The sequence below is a fragment of the Octopus bimaculoides genome, chromosome 14 (assembly GCF_001194135.2).
Source record: "Octopus bimaculoides isolate UCB-OBI-ISO-001 chromosome 14, ASM119413v2, whole genome shotgun sequence".
Taxonomy (NCBI): Eukaryota; Metazoa; Mollusca; class Cephalopoda; order Octopoda; family Octopodidae; genus Octopus; species Octopus bimaculoides.
In genome coordinates this window covers 28,491,223-28,502,703 of record NC_068994.1, presented here as the reverse complement: position 1 = coordinate 28,502,703, position 11,481 = coordinate 28,491,223, and the positions used below count along the sequence as shown (strand labels likewise).

At 35.3% G+C, this 11,481-nt stretch overlaps 1 protein-coding gene across 1 annotated transcript in view; it reads left to right on the top strand.

The window, feature by feature from the left end:
• LOC106875317 (COMM domain-containing protein 4) overlaps window positions 1-11,481 on the top strand; it is a 30,460-nt gene that overhangs the window by 1,338 nt on the left and 17,641 nt on the right. Inside the window, exons 2-4 of the mRNA XM_014923407.2 lie at window positions 1,470-1,541; window positions 4,185-4,250; window positions 9,235-9,274. Of these exons, the coding sequence (XP_014778893.1) occupies window positions 1,470-1,541; window positions 4,185-4,250; window positions 9,235-9,274 (178 nt within the window). The remainder of the gene's footprint in view (window positions 1-1,469; window positions 1,542-4,184; window positions 4,251-9,234; window positions 9,275-11,481) is intronic.

The following is an 11,481-nucleotide window of genomic DNA, read 5'->3' as shown; positions in this document are numbered from 1 at the left end:
ATATATATATATATATATATATATATAAATATATAAGAAGGTTTGGAGGTGATGTACAGGAATTATATATTAGAAAAAATAATAAGGTACTCAGATATCTGGATGGTTGTACATTTACAGATTTTTATTAATTTGTCATATGTTTTTATAAATTAGCGCTTGCATCTATTCTAGTAGATTCTCCAGATTTTCCAAAATCTGGAGAATCTACTAGAATAGATGCAAGCACTAATTTATAAAAAACATGTGACATTAATAAAAATCTGTAAATGTACAACCATCCAGATATCTGAGTACCTTATTATTTTTTCTAATATATATATATATATATATGTTTAATCATAATAGAAACAATTTTACATTAATCTATTGGGTTATGCTATACTTTTGTAGAAAACAAATTTATTATTCTTGTATAAGAATGGTATATATTATCTGCAAAAATGACCCAAGGACCAAAACTCAACCCTTGATTCACTCTATGACTTCTGTTAATATGTGTGTGTGTACAGATGTGTATATTGTACCCTTGTCTTGACTTCATGTGATGGTTTCTAAACGAGTGTCTTCATCATACAATCTTTATATATTAGCTTGTACCTTGCTCGGAAACAAGTGATGGGTCTGGTTGTAGAAAATCTGCCCCAACAAATTACATCTGACCTATGCAAGCATGGTAAAGTGGACTTTAAATGATGATGATATGTGTGTGTGTGTGCGCATCTATCTATGTGTAGTCATACAGTGTCCACTCCATGAATATGTGCCATGTCGCATCATCTACATCAGATTCAACACTGGTTAGAGACCAGATGGCTGCCCTGTGTGATGCTATGAAGACCAGTTGAAACAGACGATGAAGAGCATCAACATCGATCTTTAATTCCAGAAGCAACACGTAGAAGACAGAACAACATGGCGCTTTGAAAAACATTCTTGAAGAAATGTAGAAGATCAATGGCTAAAGACCTGCTAACTCCAAATAAGCCCTCTGCTAGCTATCAAATATGACCTCTCTGGACACTTGTTCTATGCAAAAATCAATCTTGCCAGTTATAAATGGGGAAACACAAGGAAAGAAAGAAATACTCAGAAACACAGGAAGGAGCTGCCACCTCCACTAATGTGTATGTATATATGCGTGTGTGTCAACTTTTCTGTGTTAACCTTATCTAATCAGTAAGGTGTGAGATAGGGTATTCTGAGGAAAGATATGTTATTCTTTTCACTTCCATTTTGTCAGTTAAAAATATTAGCACTGTTCTACTGTATAGTGTTAGTTGAGTGATTAACTGTAAAAAAGACTTTCATCTGTAAAAGATACTAGTCCCAACATCACATTTGATACTGCTTTCAAATAAATTGTTGGGAAATAAAATAATCAAAAAAGAACAGACACAGACACAAACAGAAGCTTCTTTAATTTTCATAGTATTCTAATTGGCTTTCTTCCTTTTATTTCTTTCTAGAAATTCCGATTTTGTGGAGACCTTGACTGCCCAGATTGGGTTCTTGCAGAGATAAATATCCTATCTAAATTGGTGATTATCAAATTTTTCTTTTTATTTATTTTTTTGTTAAATTTTTGTGTGAAAAGAGACTATCAATAAATCAGTATGAAAAATGGATAGGGAACAATGGGGTTGATGAGGTTAATATAAATCTTGTAAAACTGGGGATTAATGTTTGACAGTCCCAGTTGTCTGTTAGGAAGGCAGGTGGCCAGCTCTCTTTGAGGATGCTAAACCATCAACTGATACAGAACTCATGCTGAACTGGATTGCCCTTAATCTCATAATTCACCTAGATGTAAAAAATATTTTTAAAAAGGGTACAATAAATGAGCCAACAAGAGAACTGCTATGTGATTATTTGACTTACTTGAAATATCACCCAAATGTTTTTCACAACACATCCTACCATCTAAAAAAAGTAGGACATCTTGGATGGTATAATATTGCATAAACTATGTCTGAAAAAAACTCTCTGGCTGAAGAATGAAACACCTTTTAGTCAACTTTAAATATGAATAGTTGCAGGATTTAAGAGAAAGCAGAGCAAGGGTAACAAATTGATGTAACAAATACTTCTAAGCTTGTAGAATACAGTCTCAAAGTTTGGAGGGGCAGTCTGTTGTAGTAACAGTAAAAAATATGGAATTATATTTGAGAAATTTTAAAAAGGTCATACAAAACTACACCTCCATTTTAATCCTTTTGTAATTATATTGCTAATGAATAAGCTGCTAATGTGTTGTTAATTTTCAAAATAGTCAAGATTGGAGGGATTTAATAAAATACTTGAAATTTCATGTATTATGGCTGGTGTTGACTAACTGAAGTGTTATATCATTTAGGTTATAAAGACATTTTTGGCTGAGATTTGACTTTAAATATGAACACAATTTTGATAAGAGTGGTCTCAAACTTAATCATTCACCTGAGCTTGCATTAATTTTTCAACATTACAGTATCTTCCTCTACTGCCTATAGTAATAAAACAAACCTTATGGTATCTACAGAGGTTGAGCCAACATGATCGATTGGGCCTGGCACAATGAAGAGACATAAACCATTGATTTTTTTTCAGCTAATGGGTTAACAGCTTAAGTAATGTGTGAGAGTATGACGCCCCCTGACAAGAATGGACTGGACCACTATGTATAAATAGTAGTGGTCTGAGTGAGTTAGATAGTTTGTACTAGTTTCACAGTTGGTGTATTGATAGTTCAAAGTTTACAGCTTAATTTAGCATGTTGGATTGTTGGTTCTTAAAAGATTGTTGTTACGGTCCATGTGGTTACTGCCGTTTGTTTCAATTATATTGTTATTACGTTGTTGCAGTATATTCGTTTATCCATAAGGATGTAACATCTGGCAATGAGGATCATTCGAAACTCACATTGGTTTCAATTACTGCGTCATGGAAAACCTATTAGCCACAGTAGTACAGCTTCAAGAGAAGCAACAAGAACAACTACAGGAGTTGCAAAAACAAATACTACAACGACAACAATTAATTGAGTTACAGTTGATGAAGTCTGAAAATCCAGTAAGCTCGTTTATGTAATTTCTGAATTTACGTATAACCTGGAAGAGGGTATTACAAGGAAATTTTTAACAAGTACAAGTCCTGGTCGGCGAAGCAGAAAGTAAGGCTTTTACTATGCAAGGTAGCTCCTGCCAAACATGAGCATTACTGTAACATTATTCTGCCCAAAAAGTTGAGTGAGATTGGTTTCCAAGAAACTCTGGAACTGCTTTCAAACATTTTTTTTTGATAATTTATTATTCAACAGCAGAATGGAGCTTTGGAACTTAGCAAAAAATGAAGAGGAGGAATTTATCACCTATGCCAGAGTAGTCAACTGTATGTGTGAAAATTTCAAACCCCAAGATCACACTCAGGATATGTTCGAATCACTTATCTTTGTGCAAGGACTTGAAGATAGAGAAATTCAGGCAATGATTCTCTCAAAAATGGAGCAAGTGAACCTGGATTTATCTCTACAGACCATTGCAGAAGAATGTCAGACTATGGTAAACCTTAAACATAATGTGAAAAAAATACAAGATAAAGACTATGCAAAAATTTAAATGTGTCATCCCGGGAAGCACAAGATTCCCAAGTAGTTTGTGAAATATTCAATGTACCAGTACCAAAAGTAGTAGAGTCCTGTAGAACCAGTATGAGAAAAAGAAAACAGACCAAACACCTTGAGATAATGCCCAAACGAAAGAGATACAAATATATATATATATATAACAAAAATTTCTTTATTCCTTTGGAACACGAAATCTCAAAAGGGGAGATGTGTGAGAGTACAATGCCTCCTGGTGAGAATGGACTGGACCACTGCATATAAATAGTAGTGCTCTAAGTAAGTGAGGTAGTTTGTGTGTTGATAGTTCAAAGTTTACAGTTCAAGTTAGTGTGTTGGATTGTTGGTTCTTAAAAGATTGTTGTTATGTTCCATGTGGTTACTGCAGTTTGTTTCAGTTATATTGTTATTATACTGTTGTAGTATATTTGTTTATCCATAAGGATATAAGTAATTTAGTTTGATATCAAGCCAGAAAAAATGACCATTATAATGTGTGGTTGCATTTGTTAGTATTAATTTTATCTTTGCTCTATTTCATTTTTTTTACTAATATAATCCTTGTTCTCTTATCTATTTTCAGACATCTGTTAAAATGAGACTCTTGTGTGCTCAAGTTATCAGTAGCATCTTGACAGCAAACATTGATGTAAGTATTATACATTTATACATGCATGCATTTTATATATATAGATGCAGGCATTGGTGTGTGATTAAGAAGTTTTCTTCCCAACCACATGATTTCGGGTTCAATCCCATTGCATGATACCCTGGGAAGGTGTCTTCTATCATAGCCTTGGGTTGACCAAAGCCTTGTGAGAGTGGATTTGGTAGATGGAAACTGAAAGAAGTCCATCATGTATGTTTGTGTCTCCTTGTCTTGACATTGTGTACTGTAAATGAATGTCATTCATTTCCACTATTCTGCATAAACATGTCTGACCATGGGAAGATATTACATTGCTGGAAAACAGGTAACAGTTGGTAACAAGAAGGGCACCTGGGCATGGACACTCTATCAATAAACTGGCCAACCAAATGCAAAATAGAAAAGTGGATGTTAAGATGATGAAAAAAAATGATGGTGCACACACACACACACACATGCATACATATATACATATGTATATATATATATATATATATAAATATATATATATATCAAAATAAGCAACAGGATATCAAGAAGTGATGCAGTACGACCATTTCCAGCAGCTCCATTTAATTGAACAATGCAATATCAATTTAAATGCAGGGCTATTCTCAGCTGCACAAATAAATAGATAGAATTTTAATCAGTCGACTTAGTAAATCTATTCTGGATACTACACTATCCCTGATAATTTCAATATAGCTATGGGCTCGAGGGATTTGGCTGAAATCACTAACCTAGTTGGTGCGTAAAGTGCCTTAATCCCTGAATTGCAGGGAGGTTTATATAGAGATGATGCTCTGTTTATTATCCCTACTGACAACAAATCAGTCATTGAAAGAATGAAGAAAAGAATTAGAAAATTTTTTTAAAGCTTCAGCTTAGGTATTTCGTTTGAACACGGCACAAAGGTGGCAAATTTCTTAGATACTACATTAGACATTAACTCAGGATTATTTCACCCCTATAGGAAACCAGGTAAAGTTACAAGGTATATGAACAAATTATCAAATGTTTTATAATTGATGGTCAAAAGTATTTCTAAGAGAATTACAAAATTATCCACTAATGAAGACATTTTTAATACCCATTCCCACCACTACAACTTCACTTTATCTAAGGCAGGATACGACCAGGAAATTGCTTTTCTTAATCCTGAAAGTATAACACCTAATAATGGTAGAAATAATGAGATTTTAAGTGAGAAGAGGAATAAAAACTTACTTGGTCGAGAAAACAAACCAACTAGGAAAGCATCCAACAAACCCATCAATTTAAATAAAAAAATAAGCAACAGTAGGAAATTAGATGTTATAACAAGTAGGAATATTAGTTTAGAAAATAGAGGTAATGAGGCGACTGGGCATAGTACTTCACCCTATAATGATAAGAAAAATACTGGTAATAGAGCCATACCTAATAATCAAGTCAGGATTTTGGGAGGCATTGAAAGAGCAGGTAGATTCCACCCTTACATGTGCCAGAAGTCTGAAAATAATGACTTGATCTGGTATAACGTTCCCCTCAACTGTGCTATATCCACAAATATATATAGGAAATTTATGACAATTTTAGCAAAACACTTCCCTGCTTCCATAGGTATAACAGAATGTTTTCCTGTAAGACAGAATCTTGTATTCTACTCACCCCAATATGGGTAACATCAAAGGGCGGCGAGCTGGCAGAATCGTTAGCACGCCGAGCAAAATGCCTAGCGGTATTTCGTCTGCCGTTACATTCTGAGTTCAAATTCTGCTGAGGTCAACTTTGCTTTTCATCCTTTCGGGGTTGATTAAATAAGTACCAGTTACACACTGGGGTCGATGTAAGTGACTTAATCCCTTTGTCTGTCCTTGTTTGTCCTCTCTATGTTTAGCCCCCTGTGGGCAATAAAGAAATGAATATGGGTAACATCATAGCAAGGTTAAATAGAAAGAATATAAAATTAGCAAGAGGTGTTAATAATAATAATAATATTCCTGTCAACACTAACTTAAACCCCTACAATGAAAATAATATTAATGATGACGTAGGAAAAAGAAACAGCAGTACTAATGCATCTAATATACTATTTGTTCTTTTCTACGTTCTACCCTGCTGATCATATTATGTATTTTTGTAATGGCTTTTATGTAAGTCTCCTAATTATATACTCCTGGGAAACTATAAAATCATTTATGTAACAGCACTTGTAACTTTGCAACTTATAAAATACCTCTTCAGTCTGAATACCTCCAACTGCTCTCACTACTCCATACCTATTGCTTCCTCTTTGGGGTTATCTTTATCTCTTCCCTACCTCAAATTTTAATACCTTGTCTCTTTAAATGTAAGTTATATATATTTCATACTATTCTCTTTAAATTCTTGTTATTTTGTTTTCTTATTTTGATATCCTTACCTATTAACCTCTTATCCCTTATAAGTTGTTACTGTTCTTAAATAGAGATATATACTTTCTAGTTACTTAAGTCTATGCAAGTTGATTATACTATATCCATAATAACGTATAAATATTTGTGTATGTTTGCGTGTGCATAAAGATAAATATGTGTGTGTATCTGCACACAACTTTTATTATTTTCTGATTCTTAGCTTAAAATTAATATATAGATAACATGTTTATCTTTCCAGTATTCCATAAGTAAATGCCCAGAGCAGTCTTTATAGAAACCACCTAATAAGTAAATGATTAAGGACATGAATGAATATTAAACTGATTCTATGTAATCTTCCGTTTTTAATTTTGAAAATTGATATATATACACATTTTATCTATTTTGGTTATGATATACAATCACCCATAGTACCCCATGATAAAATTCCCTCTGTATTAACATCATAGATTTTATTATTAGTGTCTTGCCCCTTTAACTGGTAATTAATATCTTGATTCGGGGTCTTCGCCTACCTAGCCTCCTTTATAGACAGTTACTTTATACTACGCCTAAAATGTTGACAATATTTATGACCATACCTAGCTATAAGCTGTCAACTCACTCCTGTTCTCTATTCTAAACAAACACTGTCCTCTAGTCTTAGATTTAGTAGTTGATAAAACGACTAATAAATTAAAAATGAACCACAATACTTTATAAACTATGACCCCCAACAAACTTCATGCATTTCTTGGAAGTGTAGTATATTCTTAGCTACAATAGCGACAACATGGATTTCTTCTATTTTCTTGCTCTATTAGAGTATTTGAGTAAAATTATATTAATGTGTCTGACTGATTAAAATTCTATTGATTTATTTGTGCAGCTGATGATGGCACTACCTTTAAATTGATGTAATGATTGCATTGTTCAATTAAATGGAGCCACTTGAAACAGTCGTACCGCATCACTTCTTGATATCCTGTTGCTTATTTGGATTTTATTCACCTCACTTTGAGCTGTGCAGATAATACCGCACTAACTTGGTACTTCAACTTAAGCACCTAATTCAACTGAATCCCAATTATTTCTTATATATATATCCCCATCATTTATCATCCATCTTCCATGCTGGCATGGATTGAACGGTTTGACAGAAGCTAGTAACCTAAGGACTGCACCAAGCTCCACTGCCTGCTCTGGCATGGTTTTTATAGCTGGATGCCCTTCCTAATGTCAACCACTTTACAAAGTGGACTGAATGCATTTTATGTAACATCAGCACCGGCAAGGTCTGCTTTGGCATGGTTTTACAACTGGATATCCTTCCTAATATCAACTACTTCACAGAGTGGACTGAGTGCTTTTTACATGGCACCAGCACAAGTGAGGTCACCAAGTAACTTGCAAGACAAAAATCCCTCAACAGAGAGGTGGCTTTGTGCCAAGTGATGAGAGGTTAAACTATGATAAAAGTACAGAAACAGGTGTCTTTCTGGAAAGGAGATGCATGGCTACCCTAGTCAGAAGGAGGGAGACAGAGAGAGATGGCAGCAATGTGCCCAGGCATACTCTCAAAGTGGAAGGATATGAATATAAATGGAATGGTAGTGGATTGCTAAGGGTACATGCGTAAGGAATTTGTGAAGATGCAAAAGGGGCAAAGGAGGGAATATATAAATATGTGTGTGCGTGTGCATGTGTATGTTTGTCTATACTGAAATACTGCTATTTTTTAAATTGAATACTGATTTTTACTGTTTTCAATACCTTAATGAAATACTCTGTGTGACAGAATGATAATGATAATATAATTTATTGGCTAGAACTTTACAACTGGCCATGTTGGTAATAATACCAGCACTAAAACAGTTATGTTATTTGATGAGGGATTCCTATCAGCTCTATATTAGTTTTATATCTATCTAGATCAGTAGTTTTCATCACAATATAAGAAGCCTTACTTCTCCTGTTTAACCTATTTATCTTTGATTTGTTAGAAATAGTGAAGAACTGCAAAACCTGGTTCACCTAACTATCTTTGCTCTAACTTCATGTGAAAATTCTGAGTCCAAATTAAACCTTTATTAAGTGGTCAAGAATATTGTGCTCATTGAATGTGCAATAGGTATATGAAATTTTAGGTTGGTGCTATCAAATTGTGAAAATATTGGATAGCACATGCAGGAGAGCTAGTTGTATTGATGTGAATATGGTAAAAGTTACACAAAGTAAAGATATACTAAAAAAGCAAATAAACAAGAGCTTGTGACAAAATCATAAGGACTTTGGGATGGTATAAACTGGGAGACAATAGAAACTGCTGTGACCTTGTAATAGGGGTTATTCAAGGTAGTGATACTTTTCATTATGTAAATTTAGATGCTACAGTGTTTGACTTCAGAGCTGAGATTTCCATTCAGCCTTCACTAAAACGGTAAAGTTAAATTTTGTGTATTGTGTTTGTTAGCTTTTATGTGAAAGTACTTTTCAATGTATTTTTTCTTTTTACTAGATTATTCTTGTTGATATTGAATATATTAAAATAATATAAAATATACTGAAATACATTCTCACTATTTTCATTTATGTTTCATGTACAGTATGAAAAGGTAGCAAAAATTACTGCTGATGCAAAATTTGGTAAGTTTATCATTATTTACATTTCATCTGCTGAAGTTGATAAAATAAAGTACCAGTCAAGTGTTGGGGTTGACATTGCATGAAATTATGCCATGTAAAAAAAATTATTCTTTTTACTATTAAGGCCGTGAGCTGGCAGAATCATAGGCATGCCAGGCAAACTGTTTAACAGCATTTCTTCCAACTCTTTGTGTTCTGAGCCCAAATTCTGCCAGGATTGACTTTGCTTTTTATCCTTTCAGAGTCAGTACAATAAGTACTTGTTGAGCTCTCAGGTCAATGTAATCAACTAACTCACTACCCCAAAGTTTCAGGCCTTGTGCCAAAATTAGAAAGAATTATTGTTATTATGTGGGTGGCGGTTTGGCAGAAATGTTAGAGCATCTGACAAAATGCCTTGCTGTATTTTACATTCTGATTTCAAATCCTGAAGAGGTCAGCTTTATCTTTCATCCTTCTGAAGTTGATAAAATAATGTACCAGTCGTGTACCAGGGTTGATTTAATCAATTCTTTCCACAAATTTCTTGCTTTGTGCTTATGTAAGAAGCAATATATATTGTTCCAAAAGATGGTTATAGACTAGAAGATAAGATTTTACAAACAAACTCCCTGTTTCCTGTGTAGAACAAATAAACAATCTGCTTGCTTATAGACACAAAGAAACAGCTACAGTGGGATTTGAAACTGTTGTCATTGATTAGAGATCCCACACTTTGATCACTAAACCAGTGCACCTATTTTTAAAATAGTGTAACCATAAGTATGCCATTGGTTTTCTGTTGCCAGACTAGTTTCCTCATCTTATTTTGTGTCAATAGCACATCATCATCATCATCATTTAACATCTGTTGTCCATGCTGGCATGGGTTGGACGGTTTGACCAGGCCTGGAAAGCTAGAAGGCTGCACCAGACACCAGTTTGATTTGGCATGGTTTTCTATGGCTGGATGCCCTTCCTAATGCCAACCACTCTGAGAGTGTAATGGGTGCTTTTATGTGACACCAGTATCTGCTATGACTGTGTTTTTGCTCAGCTTGATGGGACATCTTCTCAAGCGTGGCATAATGTCAACTGTCTCAGTCATTGCCTCTGTGAAGCCCAACACTTGAAAGGAACTCAGCCACTTTGCCTCCGTGAGGCCCAATGCTCAAAAGGAACTTGGCCACTTTGCCTGTGTGTGGCCCAATGCTCAAAAGGAACTCAGCCATAATTGCCTCTGTGCAGCCCAACACTCGAAAGGAACTCAACCACTTTGCCTCCATCAGGGCCAATGTTCCAATGGTGCTCTTTACATGTCACTGGCATGGGTGCCAGTTACATGACACCAACATCAGCCATGACTACAATTTCACTTGGCTTGACGGGTCTTCTCATGCACAGCATATTGCCAACAGTCTTGGTCACTAGTCATTGCCTCTTAAATTCAAAGTTCAAAAATCATGCTTTACCACTTTGTCTCAAGTCTCCCTGGGTCTACCTCTACTACAGGTTCCCTCCACAGTTAGAGATTGGCAATTCTTACACCGCTTCCTTGTCTATACGCATCACATGACCATACCAGCGCAGTCATCTCTCTTGCACACCACATCTGATGCCTCTAATGCCTTACTTTTTTCTCAAGATGCTTACGCTCTGTCAAGCATGCACACTGACATTGCACATCCAGCGAAGCATACAGGCTTCATTTCTTTCAAGCCTACGCATGTCCTCGGCCGTCACAGCCCATGTTTCACTACCATATAGCATAGCTGTTCACACACAGGTATCATGCAATCTGAGAGAGATTGTATGATACCTTTCACTCTGAGAGAGAGGCTCTTTGTTGCCAGCAGAGGTATGAGCTCTCTGAACTTTGCCCAGCATAATCTTATTCTCACAGCTATGCTCTCAGAGCCCTCCTGTTCCACTACTATCTTGGTCATCTAAATAACAGAAGCTATCTACTACCTCTAGCTTACCACCCTGGCAGTTGATGGAGTCTATTTTTTGCACATTTTTAGCATTTATTGTACCTGTGCATCTTCCACATACAAAAGCTAGTTTCCCTGTTAACCTTCCTCTGATATTGCTGCACCTTTTATATGTCCATAGCTTACACTGGGTGCATCTTATGGAGTTTCTACCTACACCTTTTCTACAGACTGAGCAGGGATGTCTACTTGAAGGGATTTGTGATTTGTCTGCCTTCCTAAGACTTCGGTTTT